The sequence below is a fragment of the Cervus elaphus genome, chromosome 29 (genome assembly GCF_910594005.1).
Source record: "Cervus elaphus chromosome 29, mCerEla1.1, whole genome shotgun sequence".
Lineage (NCBI taxonomy): Eukaryota > Metazoa > Chordata > Mammalia > Artiodactyla > Cervidae > Cervus > Cervus elaphus.
In genome coordinates, this window is record NC_057843.1 from 51,024,120 (window position 1) to 51,047,566 (window position 23,447).

The 23,447-nt window shown below is 33.1% G+C and overlaps 1 protein-coding gene across 3 annotated transcripts in view; it reads left to right on the forward strand.

Annotated features, from left to right (window-relative positions):
- Window positions 1-23,447, forward strand: part of VPS13A (vacuolar protein sorting 13 homolog A) — a 268,740-nt gene that overhangs the window by 24,945 nt on the left and 220,348 nt on the right. For 2 of the 3 annotated variants that reach the window (XM_043890712.1, XM_043890714.1), the window contains exons 4-17: window positions 2,206-2,301; window positions 2,573-2,674; window positions 6,740-6,849; window positions 7,578-7,637; window positions 9,410-9,469; window positions 10,187-10,267; window positions 13,573-13,630; window positions 16,858-16,985; window positions 17,170-17,276; window positions 18,770-18,941; window positions 19,438-19,500; window positions 20,739-20,868; window positions 21,683-21,777; window positions 22,128-22,270. In XM_043890712.1, coding sequence (XP_043746647.1) covers window positions 2,206-2,301; window positions 2,573-2,674; window positions 6,740-6,849; window positions 7,578-7,637; window positions 9,410-9,469; window positions 10,187-10,267; window positions 13,573-13,630; window positions 16,858-16,985; window positions 17,170-17,276; window positions 18,770-18,941; window positions 19,438-19,500; window positions 20,739-20,868; window positions 21,683-21,777; window positions 22,128-22,270 — 1,405 coding nt within the window. Of the gene's footprint in view, window positions 1-2,201; window positions 2,302-2,572; window positions 2,675-6,739; window positions 6,850-7,577; window positions 7,638-9,409; window positions 9,470-10,186; window positions 10,268-13,572; window positions 13,631-16,857; window positions 16,986-17,169; window positions 17,277-18,769; window positions 18,942-19,437; window positions 19,501-20,738; window positions 20,869-21,682; window positions 21,778-22,127; window positions 22,271-23,447 lie in introns of all 3 variants that reach the window. The other variant, XM_043890713.1, reaches the window with a different exon arrangement.

The window sequence follows — 23,447 nt, forward strand, 5'->3', positions numbered from 1 at the left end:
GTGTATGTAAATTTAACACCTATTCTAGAAAAATATATAAGGATAGTAGGTAGACTTGCTTTCATTTAGTGCCTTCATTATTTCTGTTCTCTTTTCTTTTCTGACCATGTTTAAAAATGATGACAGGGTAAATTTTCAGTGTTAATATAAGGTGGTAGAAAGTACACTGATATATAAGATAATCTTGAGAATCATTTAAGGTGTCATTTGCATATCTCTGTCATAGAAACTGCCATTTTTAAATATCATTATTATTTTTTCTTCTAGACAGTAAGTTTTTTGAGAAGTGGATTTAATTTTACAATTTTAATTTCATCATATCTTCACTTAGCACAATACTTGGCTTATAATAGGAACACAGTCTGCTAAATGAAGGGCACATTTTTAAATGAGTGATGTAGTGGTACAACCAGTTTTATAAGAACATATTGTCCCCTTGCCATTTATAGGGATTGTTAATCTTACTGATCTTTCAAAGTTTTCCTCATTTAAGATGCAGAATTACATACATATCAAATATACTTACATACATACTTTTAAAGTAATTGTTTTCATGTGGAAGATTTTTAAAGTACCTTCTTATGTATTTTTTCTGATTTTTCTAAATTTTCTATAAGAAGCCTGCCCTTCATAAGGAAGGAAAAAATGATTTGGTTTAAAACAAATGCTTAGTGGTACAAATGGTATATTGTTAGTATAGAAATTTAAAATGGTCACTATCATCTCTGATTTTAAAACTTAGAAAGCTATTCCTCTTTTAGAAGTCAGGTAGTTTATTTTTCTCTAAATTAGTATGGAGAAATCTTTTTCTTGATTTGGCATTTTTTAAAACATGGGTTTTTGGAGTTATATAATACAGTTTGTCTAAGTATGTATTACTGTTTTTCAGTCACTAAGTTGTGTCTGACTCTTTGAGACTCCATGGACTGCAGCACGCCAGGCTTCCCTGTTCTTCACTATCTCCTGGAGTTTGCTCAAATTCATGTCCACTGAGTCTTTGATACCATCTAACCATTTCATCCTCTGCAATCCTCTGCTCCCCTCTTCTCCTTTTGCCTTCTGTCTTTCCCAGCCTCAGGGTCTTTTCCAGTGAGTTGACTCTTCACATCCGGTAGCCAGAGTATTGGAGCTTTAGCTTCAGCATCAGTCCTTCCAGTGAATATTCAGGACTGATTCCTTTAGGATTGACTGGTCCAGACAGTCCAAGGGACTCTCAAGTCTTCTCCAGCACCATAATTCAAAAGCATCAATTCTTGGGTGCTCAGCCTTCTTTATGGTCCAACTCTCACATCTATACATGACTACTGGAAGAACCATAGCTTAGATTATACGGACCTTTGTTGGTAAAGTGATGTCTTTGGTTTTTAATACACTGTCTAGGTTTGTCATAACTTTCTTTCTAAGGAGTTAATGCAGCAATGATGTATTTAGTAAGTCTTTTCCTTCCCTGATCATGACAACTAATTTAAAATTTAGAGATTCATACTTTCAAAAAAATTTTTTAAATATTAAAAACTATTTTAAAAGTTTTCTACATATACTAAATACATAAAATACATAAAACTAGAATTAGTAGTATAATGAGTCCTTTACATCATATTCTTTAGTTTAAGAAATAAATGCTTTTAAAATACTTTGCTGTTGGGTTGTAGCAAAATATTTTTATTAGTTGAAATGATTTTCTAATATTGCCTAGGATCCTTGATTATTACCATAGGAATTTATGAGTACATACACTTATGATAATCATACTTATGTAAATATTACATATATACAAATATGTGCATATGTGTAAAATCTTTACGTAAAGTATACTTATATAAAGTATGTAATCTACCTTTTTATAGTATAAGGAAAAATTTCTTAGAGATTTTTAGTAAGAATTGGTACAAATCAATCTTATTTTATCAAGGATTGTTGATTAACGGAGGGATAATACTGATATGTTTGTGGTACATATCACCACAGTAGAAACTTTAAATATTTAGAATATTTTTAAGTAGATTTTCCAACAATACTAATACAAATAATTTCAAATCATCACTAAAAATACTTTTAGTTTATTGTTGTAAAATAGCATTCTATAAAGTTAATGAGCTCATAAGGTCAAAGACAACTTTGTTATCTCCTTTAGTGCTTGATAGAAAATAGGCTGATAGTAAATCTAGATTGAAAGAATAATATTTTTTCTTTTTTTTCATATAGGTACTCTTAATCTTAAAATTCCATGGAAAAACCTTTATACCCAGCCAGTTGAAGCTGTATTGGAAGATGTTTATTTACTCATAGTGCCCTCTTCTAGTAAGTCAAATTTTAAACATTATCATTTCAACTACTCCTTTTTTTAATGTGGAAAAATTTTTATATTTGATAATTATATTCAAATAATTTTGGTGAATTTTTTGAGCTTTTTTAATATTTAAATTTGTTATTTGATAATATAAAATAAATTGGTTTTTACCCTCAATTTTTGCAAACTTTGAATTAGTGATTATTTTCCAGGATATTTTTTGGAATGAGTATATTTAAATTTAAGGTAATTAAGAATCTTCCTTTTTTATACTTTCTGCAGGAATAAAATATGATCCTATAAAGGAAGAAAAACAACTCTTTGAAGCAAAGCAACAGGAATTGAAAAGAATAGAAGAAGCAAAACGAAAAGTAGCTGATCAAGGTAAAAAAACAATCAGAATGGTAATAAGAAAAGCAGAAAAGAGCTAAATATTTATTACATTACTATATTATTTTCTTCTGGAAGCACTGAGATTACTTTAAAAATATGATGGTCTTATTACAAGAATTTTAATGTGTTTCCTATGTTTTATCATGTTTATAGAAATTAACCTTAGTGCAAATAATATTCCAAACCTAAAAGGGTGAGGTTAGTTTTTAAGTATAGTAGTCAATTTCATGAAGTTTTTTTTTTTTTTTTTTTTGCCTTTCTAGTCTTCCTTACTCCACTTTTATCAGTTCTTCACCTTTTGGAGATACTTAGTTTCTTGATATATTTTTCCAAATCTGTTTACCCTCTGGCGTCACATACATTCCTGTTCAGCTTAGACCACAATGGTTCATTCCTTTAGTCCCCTTCTTTCGTCAGTATTAGAGATGTCCTGCAGGAATCTAATCCCTTTCCGCTTACTGCTGTTGATGGTAATGGAGTAATGGTAGGAGTTCTTTATATAACCATCACCGTCTACACACCTGTACTCTGACTTAGCTTTTCCTTCTAGTGAAGCTTTCTCTTTGACATGTAAATATGCCATAGCTCTCTTATCTTTCAGTGTCAAGTCATGTTGCTAGCATCAAGTCATGTTCCTATCCTTGTCCTCTGGTTAGCTTATGCTCCTCCATCCTTTGATAGCTAAGCATCTTAGAAGAGATGTATGTGTACTGCTCAAAATGTCCTTGCCATTAACTTACTTTTTAAATAAAAAAATGCAATAATAAATGGTTTACCGGTTGACAAACTGGTAAAAAAAAAGGCACTAAAGGAGATTTACCACAATTCCTGGCAATACTTCTTATGTTTTCTTCTCTATTGTCTTTCATCCATACCCTCTTCCTCTTTTTTAAAAAAATCTTTTTATTGTAGTGTTCATATAAAATTTGCCTTCTTAACAACTTTTAAGTAGTTCAGTGGTATTAAATACATTTATTGTATTGCATCCACTACCATCATCTCTCCCTATATCTCTTTTCATTTTGTAAAATTGAAAGTTGACACTTGATAGACAATAACCCACCCATTCTTCCCCCCTTTACCCCCAGACCCAGGCAACTGCAATTTTGCTTTTTGTCTGTTTGATTTTGACTGTTCTGAGTAATCATGCAAGTGGAATCATATGGTATTTGTGTTTTCTTCAGTGGTTTATTTCCCCATATGAAGTATTATGTCTTCATAATGTTGGACACGACTGAGTGACTTTACTTTCACTTTATGTCTTCAAGGTTTATCCATGTTGTAGCATTTGTCACACTTTCCTTTTTAAGGCTGAATAATATTCCATTGTGTGTCTGTGTGTGTAAAAATTAGTATTTTAGCATCTTTTTGTCTGCTTATTGACAGTTGCATATCATGGGAAGTCACATCCCTAGTGTTGATTGGCAATAGCAGTTGGATGTGGGTCTTAACATTTATTATATATGACCTTTTACTTAGAATGTCCATTTTGGTATGATGGATTTCCTTGTACCTTCACATGCATAGTCTCAGAGTCTGGAGCCTGTCAGTTTTATTGTCTCCAGAATAAACATTTGCTTCTCATGAGAGTGGGGAAAAGGATAATTGCTTAATCATGTGGATTGGAAGAGGAAGGATACCTAGAAATCTAACTACTCAACATACAGACTTTAAGCCAATCCTTATATGATCACCTTCTTCCTCCACCTCTTTGCCATTTATATTTTCAGGGGATTCCAGTTCCTGAATCTTCCCAGGATTCTTTTTTTAACTCATCTTGTATTTTATTGGCATCTCAATTTATGAGCATTCGAGATCAAATTTCTTCTTCTGTCATGTTGTCTAAGGCCATCTGCTTTCCAGCTTCTGAATTTTTTAAGCTCTCTTTTATTCTTCTACACTCTTTTCTTTTGGTCTTGGAGATTTATCCATTTTTCCCCTTTACTTTTGCCTTGATGGGGTTTTACTGAGGAGGAGAAAAATAGATGCAAACTCATGTTTAATCAGAAGTGCCTCCTAGTTATACTTAAATCTAAAATATAAATAGCTCTGCTTAAGATTCATCAATTATACCTGTTATCAGATAGAATTTTGAACTCTTCAACAAAATACTTTTGTTGCTCTTATGACTTGAATCTTGCCTACCTTTCCAGCCTTTTACCGACCCCATCCCTTTCATATCTTCTCTGTTCCTTGTTCCAGCCATACTGGCCTATTTGTAGTTTACTGAATGTACCAACTACTCTGTGATCATATCTTACTTCCTGCATTATTCAATATACTTTTGAGAGTTGTCAGCATTAGGAAGATGGTTCAGGCTATAAGGTATGGATGAGATTCTCTCCTGCAACAGTATAGAATGAGAAGAGAAACATTTCTAGAACTAAGCCCTAAAGAAAGCCAACATTTAAGGATTGTGTAGAGGAGGAAAACAGCCGCCCCCCAAAAAAAAGACCAAGAAAGAGTGGTTAGGTAAGTATTACAGTAGGAAATTTGGAGATTACATTTCGATGGGAAAAGAGTGGTTTGAAAAGTGAAGAATATGTCAGATCCTGCTGATTTATCAGGTAAAATGAGGATTAACAATCATTTTATTTATGACATGGAGGTCCTTGGTCACCTTAGAAATTGCTATTTCGATTTAGTGATAATTGTAGAAAAGAAGCTTCTATTTCTTCATAGTTGTAAAGTGGTTTGCTAAGAGTAAATAGAGCAGTGGAAGAATTGTTGGACCTTTGAAGAGTACTAAGAGGAATTTTAAGGCGGTTACTCTGGTGTGTGAACAAGTTGATTGGAGAAATGTAGTAAGGTTGTTGGTTAGTTGAAGTTGATAATGACTAACTTAAAGTAATTGCAGTCTATTTTGTGGTAATTTTTCTTCTCTGCTACTCACCTGGCAAGGCATACACATGTTTATATAAAAAGTAGACTTTGGATTTGTGTCGGCTTGGAACTTTATTGACAGAAGAAAAAGGAGAAGATAGAAAGCAGAAGAGTTTAAAGTGTCGGTGAAATAATGTATTAAGGAGTCTGAGCTGGGTAAGGAAGTCAGAAAGAAACTAGTTGAGAGGGAAAGAAAAATTTAGCATTTAATTGAATGACTAAATAAATTTAGAGAGCAGAGGATTTCATTAGGTAGTGGTGGGATTCAACATTTAAAATAAAAAACTCTCGGCTTCAAAGAGTTTTTATTCTACTTCTGTTTATTAATTCTAAAGTCCTGTTCAGTATGTTCGTTCACTCATGCTTCCCTTTGATGCAAGTATGAGAATATCTTCATCAGCTTTTGTTTATCTGAGACTTTCCGGGTCAGCTGAATTAGGAAGTAGTAGGTCATTAGAGGAAAAGATAAATAATAAGTGTATACAGGTGGAATAGGACTAGAAAAAGATCACTTTCATTGACATTTTTAAGTGGGGGCAAAAGTGTTAGTAATTAGTGGTTATCATCAGCATATTAAAAAAAATTAGGAACCTCAATTTTTTATTCTTTATATTTTCCTGGAAAGTATTGAAGAAGATTGTTTAATCTCCTTTTGAAAAATGAAACAAACGAACATCTTTCGTTTTTGCTTAAAAGGGGAGAGGGAAAGAATCTTGTATCTTCCTATTTTGTGTTTTATTAGAGAAGGAGCGTATTCGGCTGTTTGATACTTCTAACCACAGACACCTTATGATGACAGCACAAAATTTAAGGGAGACTCTTTCTTTGGTGCTGTTTCTGACTCTTCTGATATGATCCTATTGTAATTCTTACCTGATAATCTTACTGTTTTTCATGTCCTTATGTACTCAGGTACACTACAGAAATTATAAAATTTGATGCCAATAAATTCTACATGTTAAGCTTTAGTTTGGACAAGAAAGTAGGTTTTGAAAACTGTGTGTGTTTAGTCACCCGGGAAAGTCTTTTGGTATATAAAATATTTGGAAAGGAGACTTAGTATTCTGATTACAGATTTCTTTCTTTAAGAAGGTAGCATTTTTGTTATTTCAGTACAGATACTCATAGAATGTACCTTTCATTCATATTAAAAATGAACATTTGCAATTGTAGAAAAACAGCATGTGGAGAAACAGGACACTTTTACAGAAAAATTAATTACCCAGATCATAAAAAATCTTCAAGTGAAAATTTCCAACATCCATATTCGCTATGAAGATGATGTAAGTATTTTAATAGGTGATAACTGTTTTTATATTTATTTTGCTATTTATTGACACCTGCTCTGTAGTGGTCAACTTATGAGATGCTGGCACATGGAGGGATATAGAGCTGAACATGACATGATCTTTATTTTTTGTAATTAGTTGTAATTTGCAGTCCTTAGTGCCTTGATTAACACTTTTCTAAAATGTTCAAGCATCAGATAATGAAGGAAAATTTCTTTCTTATAATCTCCTTTGATAGAGTTAGTAGTTACATGTTTTTAAAATACTTTATACTGTGTTTACTTACTGGAAGAAACAATGGTTTAAGAATCATTAGTTAGACTTAACTAATTGTTTGATTTCAAATAGATCATATATTGTCTCTCAAACACGTCATTGTTGGCTTCTCCCAGCTCTGTTGTGAGGGTCAATCTCATTTTTAATGAACTTCTTTTAGGTAGATTGAAAAAGAGCATTTTGTTGTTCAGTTCCAAAATGTGGCTCTTTGTGATCCCATGGACTGCAGCAACATTATATTGATAAATTATTATTGTACCACACTAATATATTGGTACTTTATATGCAGTTAGGAAAAATGTAGAAATAAAAATTATTCCAGAAGCTAGAAAAATGTTTTTGAATGTTTGAAATAACTTAATTACCAGAAAGTGAACTTTTTCTACAATATAAATTTTGTCCATCTACTAAAAATCTAAATAAAATTTACTCTCCTTCCTCTTTAGGTCACAAATCGAGAAAACCCTCTGTCATTTGGTATTTCCCTTCAGAATCTCAGCATGCAGGTATGTTGTTTAAAAAGAAATTTAACCATATTCATTTTTGCAGTATAGTTAATTAAATTACTAATAACTACTTAATGTATGCCAGCATCAGGAGTAGGTATCTATATAGAATTCATACAGGAAGTGCATAGACTGGATTGAAACTGGGGGTAGGTAGTTTCATATTTAAAAAAAGATTGATAATTTTAATTTCATATGTGAGAGACTATTTGCCAGTTATGATATTTCATACTTATTTTACTTTAAAAAATCCATTCTGAATTTTAAATGCATAAGTACAAAATAAAAGTAATGTTCATTTCAGAATCTTTGATTAGTCGTGGAAAGTATACAGAATCATATCATTTCATCATCACTATTACTAATAATCATGGCATACTTTCTTCCTGTTTAGTTTTTTAATTAAGAAACTTTAAAACTGTAGGAGAACATAAGAATTTTGAGACACTTGCTTGTATCCAGAATGGATGATAATTTTGTCATTTAGTTTAAATTTTAAATACTTTTAAAGACTAAGCTGTTATGAATAAAGTTTAAATTCCTTTTGTATTCTGCTCCACTCTTCTCTCCCACCCAAGAGGTAAACATCTTACATTTTTAAACTTTACACTGTATATCCATTAAAAATGTGTAGTATTTGGTAGATTTTTAAAAGTTCATGTAAGTGTTACATGATTCTTCTCTCAGTTTCCATTTTGCTACACATTGTTTGTGACGTGTTTATTGCCACATGTAGTTTAATTGATTCAGTTCAACTGCTGTATAGTATTTCATTATATGCTTTTGTTTTTTATGTTCATTCAGTTTTTGTGTGTGGTTTTTAAAACTTGAATCTACCTCAAACAGGAAAAGAGAAAAGTCAAGTGAAAAGTTATTCAATAAAGTTGGGTGAGGTTAATGGTCAAATGCTATTGTAACATTGAAAAATAAGGTTGGAAAATGAGCCATTGGATCTGGCAGTGTGAAGGTGATTGCTAACGGTGTGAGCAGTGGTTTCCCACTGGTTTTGGAGGTGTTTGGAAACTTGTCCCCCAACCAAGCCATACTCAATTGCAAACTCAGGCTGAGACCCAGCTATTTTGTTTAAAAACCCCTCCAGGTCATCCTAATTGCATGATAAAATTTGAGCACCACTGTTCCAGTCCATTTAGTTCTCTAGAAAAAATGAAAACCGTCTTTTAAATATAAGCATTTGGTATCAATTGATTTCTCTCAGTGACTTTTCATTGCTTTTAAAGTCCATAATTTTGTCAAAATAGTTTATAATCCCTGTGTAATCTGACCCTAGGTAGGACACCTGATTTTACCTCTTTTCTCTGTTTTGAGTATGTTCTTGGGCCAAATTGGGCTACTTCAGTTCTTTGAACATACCATATATTCAGATATCTTCCTACCATGAATCATATTCCATACTAAATTTAGAATCAATAATTTCAATTAATGTGTCACTTAGGTTAGGTATCACTTTTGCCATCACATACCTGAAATTGAGGCTCCCACTGTGGAGTCTCTAGTTAAGGACTTTATTCCCAGAGTAACTGCACATTTAACCTCAGTGATGGCACTTACCGGTTTGTAATTTGCTTTCTAGTTTTTCACCAGGCAGTGAGATTCTTGAATACAGAAGATTCCGTTAATATTCTTTGACTAAATGTTATGTTTTCAAGGACATTTTAATGGAAGATTGGTCTAGTGCAGGATAGATTCTGTTTATCACTCTGCCATTTCACATGCAAGTGACAGTTTTTACTGCTTCTTTTTTTCCTTTTCAGACAACTGATCAATACTGGATTCCATGTTTACATGATGAAACTGAGAAACTATTTCGTAAGGTAAATTAAACAAATACTATGTTTTGTCAGTCCATGGGCTTGACAAAAGATACTCCCCCCCCCCAATTTTTATTAGTTGGAGGCTAATTACTTTACAATATTGTAGTGGTTTTTGCCATACATTGACATAAATCAGCCATGGATATACATGTGTTCCCCATCCTGGACCCCGCCCCCACCTCCCTCTCATCCCATCCCTCTAGGTCATCCCAGTGCACCAGCCCTGAGCACTTGTCTCATGCATCCAACCTGGACTGGCGGTCTGTTTCACACTTGATAATATACATGTTTCGATGCTGTTCTCTCAGATCATGCCACCCTCGCCTTCTCCCATAGAATCCAAAAGTCTGTTCTATACATCTGTGTCTCTTTTTCTGTCTTGCATATAGGGTTATTGTTACCATCTTTCTAAATTCCATATATATGCGTTAGTAGACTGTATTGGTCTTTATCTTTCTGGCTTACTTCGCTCTGTATAGTGGGCTCCAGTTTCATCCACCTCATTAGAACTGATTCAAATGAATTCTTTTTAATGGCTGAATAACATTCCATTGTGTATATGTACCACAGCTTTAAGACAAGTGACATAGATAAGGATTTTTGTGAATTGTGTTGACTTAAGTGTTATATGACCAATTATTTGAGACTTCTGAAAAAGCATATACTAAAGAATCTTCATTGAAAATGAAGCTTATAATAAATTTGATTTATTTTCAGTTAATCCGATTGGATAACCTTTTTGCCTATTGGAACGTGAAGTCTCAGCTGTTTTATCTTAGTAATTATGATGAATCATTGGTAAGTAAATTTTTTTGATACATGCATATATATCTTTGGTATCATATTTTGCCTAGTTTTATTCTTTGTCATTTATCTAACATACTGTAGATAGTATGTTAGTCAGTGGTCCTTTTTTGCCTAGGCAAAAATCCACTAAAATTTTCAGCAGTAGGTGAATATATATATGTTTGTATATAGACATATATAAACATAGCTTTTCGGTGTAACTGATATGAAACATTTCTTAGTTATGCATGCAACATAATGTTTTGATATTTGTATATATTGCAAAATGATCAACACAATAAGTCTAGTAATGTCCATCACCATATGTAATTATACAGTTGTTTTTCTTGTGATGAGAACTTGTAAGATTTACTCATAACAACTCTCGAATATGCAACACAGTATTATTAATGATAGCCACCATGCTGTATATTACATCTCCATGAGTTAATAAATACTTATTTTATAACTGAAAGTTTGGACTTTTTGAATTCCTTTGTCAATTTTTTCCCCATCCTATCAGTACCTCCCTCCTCCACTTCCTACAACCACCGATCTGTTCTCTGTTTTTTTTCTTCTAAATTCCACATACAAGTGAGATAGTACAGTGTTTGTTTTTCTCTCTTTGAGCTATTTCACTTAGCATAATGCCCTCAAGGTCCATTTGTGTTGTCCCAATGGCAAGATTTCACTCTTTTTTTTTATGGCTGAGTGATACTCCATAGTGTGTGTCTGTCTGTGTGTGTATAAAACATTTTCTTCATTCACCCTTGATGGATATTTATGTTGTTTCCATATCTTGGCTATTATAAATAATGCTGCAATGAACATGGAGTGTGGATATGCTTTCTAGTATGTTTATTTTCTTCTCAGACGTGGAGCTGTTGGGTTATATGATAGTTAGGCTGTTTTTAATTGTTTGAGGTCCTTCCATAATTGTCCATAGGGTCTGCACCAATTTGTGTCCCACCAACAGAGCAGAAGGGTTTTCTTTTCTCCACATTTTCACCAACATTTATAATTTTTTTGGTTTTTGATAATAGTTATTCTAACAAGCTTAAGCTGGTATTTCATTGTGGTTTTGGTTTACATTTCTCTAATGATTAGGGATGATGAGCATCTTTCCATGTATCTGTTAGCCATCTGTATTTCTATTTTGAAATTTTTAATTGGGTTGTTTGAGTTTTTTTGCTTTTGAGTTATATGGGTTCATTATATATTTCAGATATTAGCTCCTTATCAGATATAATATTTTCATATATTTTCTTTCATTTATAGGTTCCCTTTTCATGTATTTGATAGTTTTCTTTGCTGTGCAAAAGCTGTTAATTTGATGTAGTCAGTTTGTTTATTTTTGCTTTTGTTGCTTTTACTTTTGCTGTCAAATCTAAAAACTCATTGCTAAAACTGATATCAGGGAGCTTACCATCTATTTTCTTCTGGAGTTTTTATGGTTTTAGGCCTTAAGTTCAAGTCTTTAATCCATTTTGAGTTCTTTTCATTTACTGTGTAAGGTAGTCAGATTTCATTCTTTCTCAAATAGCTGTCAAGTTTTCTCAAAACCATTTATTGAAGAGACTGTCCTTTTCCCATTGTATGTTCTTGACTCCTTGGTCGTTAAGTTATAACTGACCATGTATGTTGTTCAGTTGCTAAGTTGTGTCTGACTCTTTGCAACCCCATGTACTGCAACTGCCCTGCACTGTATCCCAGACTTTGCTCAAACTCATGTCCATTGAGTTGGTGATGCCATCCAACCATCTTATCCTCTCTCACCCACTCCTCCTCCTGCCCTCAGTCTTTCCCAGCATCAGGATCTTTTCTAATGAGTCAGCTCGTCACATCAGGTGACCAAAGTATTGGAGCTTCACCTTCAGCATCAGTCCTTCGAATGAATATTCAGGCTTCGTTTCCTTTAGGACTGACTGGTTGGATCTCCTTGCTGTCCAAGGGACTCTCAGGAGTCTTTTCCAGCACCACGGTTAGAAACCATCAATTCTTTAGCTCTCAGCCTTGCTTATGGTCTGCCTCTCACAACTGTACATGTGTACAACCGGGAAAACCATAGCTTTGACTATATGGACCTTTGTTGGCAAAGTGAGGTCTCTGCTTTTATATACGCTGTCTAGGTTTGTCGTGACTTTCCTTCTAAGGAGCACGTGTCTTTTAATTTCATGGCTGCAGTCACCCGCTGCAGTGGTTCTTGGACCACATCTGCATGGGTTTATTTCTGAGTTGTCTGTTCTAGTCTGTTGATCTGTGTGTCTGTCTGTGTGACAGATACTAATAACTCTTAGCTTTATAATGTAGTTAGATATCAGGGAAGATGACAACTCCAGCTTTGTTTTTTCTCAGGATTGCTTTGGCTATTTGGGTTCTTTTGTGGTTCCATACGAATTTTGTTTTTTCTATTTCTGTGAGAAATGCCGTTGGTATTTTGATGGAGATTGCAACATATCTGCAGGTTGCTTTGGGTAATATGAACCTTTTAACAATATTACTTATTCTAATCCATGAGCATGGAATATCTTTCCATTAGTTAGTGTACTTTTTATTTTTGTTCCTCAGTGCCTTATCGTTTTCAGGGTACAAGCCTTTTACCTCCATGGTGAAGTTTATTCTTACATTTTAATACAATTGTAAATTGAATTGTTATTTTTTCTTTCTGATAGTTTGTTGTTAAGTGTACAGAAATACCACAGATTTCTGTATATTGATTTTTGTATCCTGCAACTTTAACTCATTTATTATTAGTTTTAGCAGTTTTTGGTGGAGTCTTCAGGGTTTTCTATATATTAGTATGTCATCTGCAAATAGTGAAAGTTTTACTTCTTCCTTTCCAACTTGTATGCCTTTTATTTCTTTTTCTTACCTAATTTCTCTGGCTAAGACTTCTAATACTGTGTCGAATAAAAGTGGTGAAAGTGAGTATCTTTGTCTTGTTTCTGATCTTAGAAGAGAAGCTTTCAGCTTTTCACCCTTGAGTATGATGATAATTATGGGCTTGTCATCTATGACTTTCATTGTATTGAGATATGTTACTTTTGTACCCACTTTGTTTTGTGTTAAAGAGATGGTGAATTTTATGAAATTTTGTGTATGTGCTTGTATACAAATATATATAAATATATTCCTATCTTAATAATTTCTAGAACCTTCTTACATAATAGTAGTTTGATGAAATAGTGTTTAGTCACTTTAATATTTTCTTAGCTATACTCTAAGTTTGAGTTATTTTTTAAAATTGCTTTCAAACCATTTTTTGCATATACTAGTATTAGCATCAATATAAGTAATATCAATTTGACTTTTAATAGAACAGCCTGAGGAATGGCATTGTTGATGAAAATATTGTTCCAGAAGGTTATGATTTTGGTAAGTAAATTTCATAAGATAAATGTACAGTTAATCAGTATAAATTTGAAATGAATATTGTTGATGTCACTGTGGTATTTCATGTTAATTTTCTCATAAAATTAAATATTTCTAATATATACACAAAAGCAAAATACTCTGCTGTATCATGTGTGTTGGTGATTCTCAAATCTGTCAGTTTAATTTTGACTTATTTCTCCTTTACCCTACTGTCATTTCTAGCTGTTTCATTCAGAGTATGATGAAGAGACAGGAACCACATAGTAATTTGAGAAGGGAAAGTATTTATGAAGAATTACTAAATATAACAGGGGATTAGAGTAACAAGGGATTGGCTAACAAAGAGTAAAGAGAACACTATAAAGAATGCAGGAATAGTATAGGGTTGGCCAAAAAGTTCGTTTGAATCTTTCCATAACATCTTACAGAAAGATCTGAGTGAACTTTTTGGCCATCCCAACAGCTAGAAGAAACAGCCTTTACCCTAGGACTTAGGTGGAGTGCCCACAGAAGTGTGTCTGTCTCCTTCAGCACTGAGATCTAGAACTTGCTGGAGAGGGGATCGCTGTGGGTCACTCACTGGCAGGAAAGTCTCTGATGCCCTATTGGTAAAGCTTGTAAATTAGCCTGAAGGAACTTCTGGGAAATGGACCCATTAGGAAGTCTTGTGGAGAGTTGTCTGTAGAAGGCACCCCACTCTAACACCTCCTGAGCGATGTGTGGAGAGAATTTGCTGGCTCTTGGTGGTGCTAGCTGCTGTGTGCTGCTGGAGCCTAGTGCTGAAGAAATGTGTGTGCTGCACGACCTGGGCGCTGGAGAAGCCGTTTCTTCAGGGGCTGTTGGAGCACCGCGGCCCAGCAGGAGTCCGCCGAGTGAGCGCAGTAGTGCCCCGGAGCGCAGCTCCTTCCCCCGCAGTGTCTCCTGTGTCCTCTCCTGACGAGGAGTAGTGTTACGCTAACTGGTAAAGAAAAAAATATTTAAAGGATTGGCTAACAAAAAGTAAAGAGAACTCTAAAGAATGAGCCTGGAAGTCTAGGGTTCAGAGCAGGTAGGGAAGGGTAATCTGGAGGTTATAGCAGTAAATTGATAACTGACACAGTGGAGGGGAAAGGATGAATGAAAGATTTCTTTTTGTTTTTTGTTTTGTTTTTTATATAATGGGAAAGATAGATAGTAGCTTGTTAATAGCTTGTTAATAGGCTAGGATTGGGATGATCCTTAGAACATGGAAAGGGAGAGAGTGAAGTGTGATTATTATGTATTGATGCGGGTGAAAGAAGGTAGAATTGTGCTTTGCCACAGAGAGGAGCATGGTCAGTTTGTTTATAACAGAGAAGTCCTGATGTTGGGTGAACAAATAAATATGGTGATTGGAGTTAATGGGATTTATTTTTTCTTCTGAACTCTTTCTTTTTCTAAAAAATTAAGGCATTAGAGGTTTTTGGAGGGAGGAGGGGCTATGAGATCTCCATGTAGGAGAGTGAGAGAATGCTGGTAGAGCAGTGTTAGCAAAGTGTGGTTCAGTTAGCAGCGTTAGTATCGCTTGGAACCATGTTAGAAATATAAATTCTTGGGCCCATCCCAGGCATGCTTAATCAGAGCCTCTGAGAGTGAGGCTCAACAATCTTGTCTTTAACAAACTGTCCTGGTGATTCTGAGGAATGCTACAGTTTGAGAACCACTGGGTCAGAGTAGGGGTTGTCTAACTTTCTTTTTGCAAAGGGCCATGTAGTAGACATATATTTTACAGGTCATGAATATATAGTCTGTCACATGTTTTTCTGTTTCTTTTAAACAATACTTTAAAAGTGTAAAGATTATTTTTAGCTCACTTGCTATACAAAACAGACTGTGGTATGGATCTGGCATATCCTTGGACTGAAAGAATGTTGTGTGATCAGTCAGCCACATTAAGTGTCTACTTGAGATTTATGACATTAATGTGAGACCAGTCACGTTGATTTTGTTTTTTTCCCGATCACAGAATGAATGGTAGTTCCCTTAAGACATGAAGGTTTGGTATTGGATTACTAGAGGTGGTGTTAGTAGAATTGGATGTTTGAAACTGAGTTTATTGAGAGGTTGAGGATACTGGAATGATTAAGTCTAGTGGGTGAGGTGAGCGCAAAAGGATTTAAGGAACTGAGAGACTATGGTACTGGAACAATCACTTGTATATTGAAATCACTCAGAAATTCCAGTTACCAGGAGCCAATCTGAGAAAGATGGGAGAGAGTGTAGCCTATGGATGGATTATTACAACCAGAGAGAGTATAGTAGCTGGCATAGTTTTCTATGTAACAAAAATTAAAGCTGGGGGAGAATAATAATTTTACTTTCCAAATACTGATACTATTGCTTTATACATACACTTTTTTAAGCTTTCTCTTTTAAGTCCTTCTACTTAGGTACATGTAAATTTTTCTCATTTGTAACTGTATAGTATTCTGTTGTATAGATGTACCATAGCAAATTTATCCTGTCTCCTATTGGTAAATATCTTTTTGTTCAATTCAAATTAAAAGTATTTTTGAATTCAGTGCTGTGCTTTAGGGATAAAACAAGAGGAATATATTATCTTTATATACACATTAACTTATGATTTAGTAGTTGATCTTTTTCTAGATTCTTCTATTACTAGTGTCCCTCTGCATTATTCTTATACTTTTTGGTGCTAAATGTAAAGGATTAAGAGAAATCTTAAATTATGGATTGAGCCAAGAAGGTTATCCTGGACAAGCTCTAATCTTTTCTCTTCTCGTTTTTCAAGTTAAAAGTGGGAAACAGATGGATACAGAGACACTGACCTGAAATCCAGGAATTACAGTTACATAATGAAAGTCAGTGGTTAAATAAAATATTTTTCCCCTTAGCATTTTTGATGTGCATTCATTCTTGAAACTATACTTTCATTAGAACTGTCTTGTTGGACTGTTTTGCCTTTTAGAGTGTGTTCCTGCTTCTTAGAGTTTTTTTTTTTTTTTGAGGGGGAGTTCAGTTAGCTTTAATTGTACTTGCAAAAAGCAGTATGGGTTATAGATAAAGGTAAAAGATTCCTCAAGACTAAGTGATAATTCATCTGATCAAGTTATAGCAGTATGGAAATCTGGAACCTGGAAAGGGTATAGAAGAAATGAAAATGAGCATTTTCAGCTTGATTCCTCTAGCACTTTGTGACTTGGAAAAAGAACTCAATATAATTTTTAAAAATTTATGTTATTTTTCAGTATTTCGCCCCATATCTGCTAATGCCAAACTTCAGATGAATCGCAGATCGGATTTTGACTTTTCTGCCCCCAAAATAGACCTGGGTGTTGAGTTACATGACATAACAATCGAACTTAATAAACCACAGGTGATTTTTTTAAATGAAATTTTAAATTGTAGGTTATAGTTTGTTAAAAGCAGAGCTAAGATTTTAAATGTTAAGATTCATAATGGTATATAATAAACATTACCTTAAATAAGTTAGTAATTTAATTTTTATCTTTGACAATTAAACAAAAAAATCTTAAAAATTTAATTTTTTCATTCTTCAGTATTTCAGTTTTATGGAACTTCTTGAATCGGTTGATATGATGACGCAAAATCTACCATACAGGAAATTCAAACCTGAGGTACCTCTTCAATACCATGCCAAAGAATGGTAATATGCTTTAAATTTTTTAAATTGAAGTATAATTGCCATAATGATTGGATATTTGTACATAGTGAGAAAGGATCACCACAATAAGTCATTAACGACCAGTATCACACATAGTTAGTAAAACTATTTTTCTTGTTATGAGAACTTTTAATATCTCCTCTCTTAGCAACTTTTAAATATGCCATACAGTATGATTAGCTATTGTCATTATATGCTGTACATTATATGCCCATAACTTATTTATACTGTAACTGGAAGTTTTTCAGACCTGCTTCACCCATTTTGCCCATCCCCCACCCACTGCTTTTGCCTCTCACCAGTCTGTTCTTTGTATCTATGAGCTCATTAAAAACAAACTTTATATAAGTGAATTCTACAGTATTTGTCTTTCTCTCACTTATTTTGCTTAGCATAATGCCCATCATTATTCATTCATATTGTAACAAATGCCAGGATTTTATTCCATTTTTATGGCTAAGTAACATTTGTGTGTGTGGGTGGATGGGTGTGTGTGAGTGTGTGTGTACACTTTATCCTTTCATCCATCTATGGACAGTTGATTGTTTCCATATCTTGGCTCTTGTAAACACTGCTGCAGTGAACATGCAGGTACATATATCTTTTTGAGTTAGTGTTTTCATTTTCTTCACATAAATACTCAGAAGTGGAATTGCTCAGTGAAATTTATTTTAGCACATTATTTATTGCCTAGGGAATTTTTGCAGATACTAATGTCTATGGCATTAATATGTCTTCAGTTGTATTAAAAAAATGACAGCATAAAAGTGAATTTCTTGACTTTTTAAGAATTTTAAGATACTCTCTTTAAAAGCTGATATAAGCTATATTATGATATTTGGCCTGAAACACTTGTAGTGGCTTTTGCTTATTGCACTAGTAAAATTGACTTAAAAGATTCTTTATAATGAATTTACAACTGGAAATACTAGCAGTCTATTCATTTACTGTATTTTTGGAATTACAAAAAAAAAAATTCCAGTTTCTTTTTCAACCATGTCTTTTTTTAGTTTTCAAACTTTGGTATCAACACTGCCTGTTATAAATCTGAAAAAGTTATGGGAGTCTGTAAAGTGCAACCTGTTTTTAAAATTCAGAAGTAGTCTTTTTTTTAAGTTATTAAGGTCTTACCTAAGTTTTCAAAGTTGCAGTTACTTTTTCAGTTGAGTATTTTATTTACTATTCAGGTGGCTAAAGGGCTAGTTGCCAATTAATACTTTAATAGTTTTTTGGTAGAACTGTGTTGTAACAAAATTCTGTAATTTTGCTTATTTTCATTTAGGAAAAAGATAAGACAAAATATTGTGTTCTTAATTAACTACTAATAGGGTTGGTAAGAAGCAAGTGCTAGATAATATTTTCACAGTCTCTGTATTATGTATGTTGTTAAAACAGAAGTGATGTCAGTTATATTTCATACTGTTGATTTGAGAGTGTTTTTAAGGGGAGAGTTTTTGTTTTTATTTTTTAACTAGGTGGGCTTATGCTATACGTGGTATTCTTGAAGTAAACATTCGCCCCCGCTTACGGATGTGGTCCTGGAATCATATTAGAGAACATAGGCAAAAAATGAAGCAATATAAAGAACTGTATAAAAAAAAGCTAACAAGTAAGAAGCCATCTGGTGAACTTCTCAATTCTTTGGAGGTTAGCATTATAAAAATTTGTTGAATATTTTGTAATACTTAAGTCCTCAGTCTTTAGTGATTAACACTTCCTACTTATTTGTTCTAATTTTGACTCGCATTCTCTGTCTCTTTTACTTAGACTTTTTCATACTCCTTAACTTCAGTTGGATGATAGAAACTCTGGTGATCATTTGGAATTTGAGATTCTTCTCAATCTGGAGAGATTTGGGTTTATGAAAATAGTAACTTGAAGCCTCACATTATTATGACATTTATAAACCTCAGAGTCCTAGAAAGTATTTGCTACATTGATCTCAGTCTTCTCAGTGTTGGTTTCAAAGCCAAATTTCCAAGTTGATATATATACAAGCATTGCTTTTCAGAATTTAAGAGAAATATCATATTGATGGATGACTTATTTTCAATTTCCTATATTTTCTCTAGTGCAGCAGTTTGATAGAGCATATATGAAAATTATATAAAGTTATGTAAACACATTTTATTTATATTTTTAGGCGTTGGAAAAGACTTTGGATGTGTTTAATATAACTATAGCAAGACAACAGGCGGAAGTTGAGGTAATTCCAGATTGTCCTTCAATTAGTAAAATAAATCTATAATTTATATAGAATTTATTGGTATTGTGCTGTATTATACTATTTCCTAAAAGGGGTTCAAATTTGCTTACTTGTATTATAAGAATAATGGCAGAAAGTGAAGAGCAACTAAAGAACTTCTTGATGAGGGTGAAAGAGAGTGAAAACCTGGCTTGAAACTCAGCATTCAAAAGACTAAAACCATGGCATCCAGTCCCATCACTTCATGGCAAATAGATAGGGAAAAAGTGGAAACAGTGGCAGCTTTTATTTTCTTTGGCTCCAAAATCATCAGTGATGGTGACTGCAGCTACAAAATTAAAAGACATTTGCACTTTGGAAGAAAAGCTATGACAAACCTAGACAGCGTATTAAAAACCAGAGACATTAAGCTCTGCTGACAAAGGTTCATATAGTCAGAACTATGGTTTTCCCAGTAGTCATGTATGGATGTGAGAGTTGGACCGTAAAGAAGACTGAGCACCAGATAATTGATGCTTTCAAATTGTGGTGCTGGAGAAGACTCTTGAGAGTCCCTTGGAGAGCAAGGAGCTCAAACCAGATAATCCTAAAGGAAATCAACCCTGAATATTCATTGGAAGGATTGATGCTAAAACTCCAATACTTTGGCCACCTGAAGTGGAGAGCCAGCTCATTGGAAAAGACCCTGATTGATGCTGGGAAAGACTTGAGAGCAGGAGGAGAAAGGGGGCGACAAAGGATGAGATGTTTGGATGGCATCACTGACTCAGTGAACAGGAATTTGAGCAAACTCCAGGATGTGGTGAGGGACCGACAGGGAAGGCTGGCACGCTGTAGTCCATTGGGTCACAGAGTCGGACATGACTTAGTGTCTGAAGAAAAACACCATATTACAAGAAAATTTGATGTATTCTTTCGCCACATATATTTAAACCATCTATTTGCCACATCTATTCAAGACAGTTTCACTGGGGAAAAAGTTCTTTCTCAGTGATTGGTCTTAAAGGTGAAAAGCTGATTTTCCCTCCCATTATTATTGCTTGTAAGACAGTGTGCTAAGTATCAGATAATTCTAAATTCTGATATTTGTCCAGTGTTACACTTACTATATTTTATTGTCAGTATGATTGTTGTTTATACTTATCCACTAAAGTAGATAAGTTTTGGAAATATCCTGTTTCTTTGAATTGCTAAATAAAAGATAATTTGTCATTTATTTGAAAATTTATTTATTTTAGGTGAAGAAAGCTGGATACAGAATTTTCAGAGAAGGAGCAGAAGAGTCAGAGGGTAATAAAGGATGGTTTAGCTGGATGTGGAATTGGTCAGAATCGCATAGTAAACAACAACTCGATGTTAAACCTGGAAGTACGTTCATTTCATTGTACAGTAGTGCAGTTAATCAAGCTGTGGTAGTGTCGCTAACCATCAAGTGTGAAATTAAGTTTTGTAGGAGGTTTTCTCTTTTATTACATAGACATTGAAAGTATATATATATATGATAAGTAATTCTTACTATAAGTAAAATTGCTAATAAAATTTTAAATGTATGTCAAATAAAAATCAAATAAAAATTTTAAAATCTGACTAATGCTTTCAGAAGAGCATTATGTCTAGAAGATTTAGTAAGTGTGTATAGCACAGTTATAAATAAAAGTTTCAAAAGAGTATAAACCACTGTAAATTTTCATTGAAATTATTTCTTGGAAAGATTTTTTACTTCCCAACCAAATGCTTAACATCTTAACTTCAGAGGCTTAGGGACTTAGGTTTATATCCTGGATATATCATTTATTAGCAATATGACCCTGGCAAATTTAAGCTCTCTTAAACTCAATTTTATCGACTTTAAAATGGGCAGACATGATATTAATACTTCATATTTTGTATGCTACTTATGTTGACTAGCATAATGCCATTAAGTACCTAATACGGGTAGCTATTTTGTGTGCTTAATACAAGCATTTAGAAATTTATATTGCTAAATTTATGTATTTAGTCATTTATATTTTAAAAAAATAAACCTAAAATTGCCAATGCCATCTTAGCATTTGTGAATATAATTTCTTAAAGGTATTATAAAAAAGAGTAAATTTACATTATTAAAAGCAGCTAAATTTGGATTTGGTTTTATCTTGTTACCTACCAGTTAATAACATAAAACATTCTTTATGATTTGTAGGTCTTGAAGAAATATTGACACCTAAAGAAAAAATTTTGCTGTATGAAGCAATTGGCTATAGTGAAACAGCAGTTGATCCAACCTTGCCAAAAACAGTAAAAATGTTTTGTTGCCTTATACCTGAGTATTTATTGATAGATTCACTTAATTTTAATCCTTTCAGAAATACATGTTACTGACATGTTTGGTGATCTTACTCTGAATCTGTAAATATTGCATTTGTTTTAGTTTCCGTAGTAGGAATAAAATTTTTAGTGTTATGTGGCTTTTTAAAAAAATTCATGTTATGTTTAATTTTAGTTTATGTTTAGTTTTAGTATTATGTGGTGATCCTTTAATATGTAAAGGTTTTTGAAGTATTTTTCTGGTTTTTGGAAGGAATAAATTGTATAAATAGTATTATAGATATATAATTTTTTTCATTTTCTTCCTGTTTATATTCTAGTTTGAAGCAATGAAGTTTTTTGTTCACTTGAAAAGTATGTCTATTATTCTAAGAGAACAACAACAAAAACCTGAACTACTAGATATTGTAGTGGAAGAATTTAGCACTTTGATTGTGCAAAGACCAGGAGCACAAGCACTTAAGTAAGTATTAATTTATTTTCTCTTATCTATAAGAAAAAAATTCATTGTAAGGTTGAATTGTAGATTAGAGTCATATGGTATTTTGTAAAGAATTAATTTATTCTTTTGTATTTTTAGGAACTTGGTGTTTTTCATTAATATATATATATTGTGATTATTAAAATAGCACATGTTCAATAGAAAACTTTATGCTGAGGAAACATGAAGGACATTAAAGAATAATACAAAAATGTCAGCAATCACACTATTCAAGAAGAAATAGCATCACCAATTTTGTTTTTATCTGGGAATGTATTTTACCTTCTGTTTTAAAATTGCTTTATTGAGTTATAATTCATGTACCATACAATTCATCCATTAAATTGTATAATTTACTTTTTGTCACACTGTAATGTATACAGAATCCACATTGGTTTATTCAGCATTGTATGATAATTATCCTTACCTAATTTCAGAACATTTTAACACCCCAGAAAGGAAATGCTAATCCCCATTAGCAGTCCTTCCCCATTGCTCCTTCTTTTCAGTGCAAAATTGGTAAAAGCTAATTTACTTTCTGTTTTTAAGAATTTGTTTGTTGAAGGTATTTCATATTAATTGAATCATATAATACATGGTCTTTTCTGTCAAGCTTCTTTTACTTAGCATGATATTTTCAAGGTTCATCCATGGTATAGCATGATTAGTACTTCACTCTTTTTTATTGCCTAATATTTCATTATATGAATATACCCCATTTTGTTTGCCTATTCATCAGATGATGGATATTTGGTTTATATCCTCTTTTGGCTGTTATGAATAATGCTGCTGTGAATATTAATGAGCAATATTTTATAAGGACAGTTTTCAAATTTTCTTGGGTATTTACCCAAAAGTGGAATTGTTGCCTCAAATGGTAACTGTACTTAACATTTTGAGGAACTGTCAGACTGTTTTCCAAAGCAACTGCATCATTTTATATTCCTACCAACATTGTGTGAGGTCTCCACTTATCTACATCCTTTCCTACACTTCTCTGTCCTTTTTGATTATTGATTTTAGCCATCCTAATGAGTGTAAAGTGGTATCGCACTGTAGTTTTTACTTGCACTTCCCTGATGGCTAATGATGTTGAGCATCTTTTCATGTGTTTATTGGCTGTTTCTGTATAGTTATTTTTAGAACTATTAAATTCCTT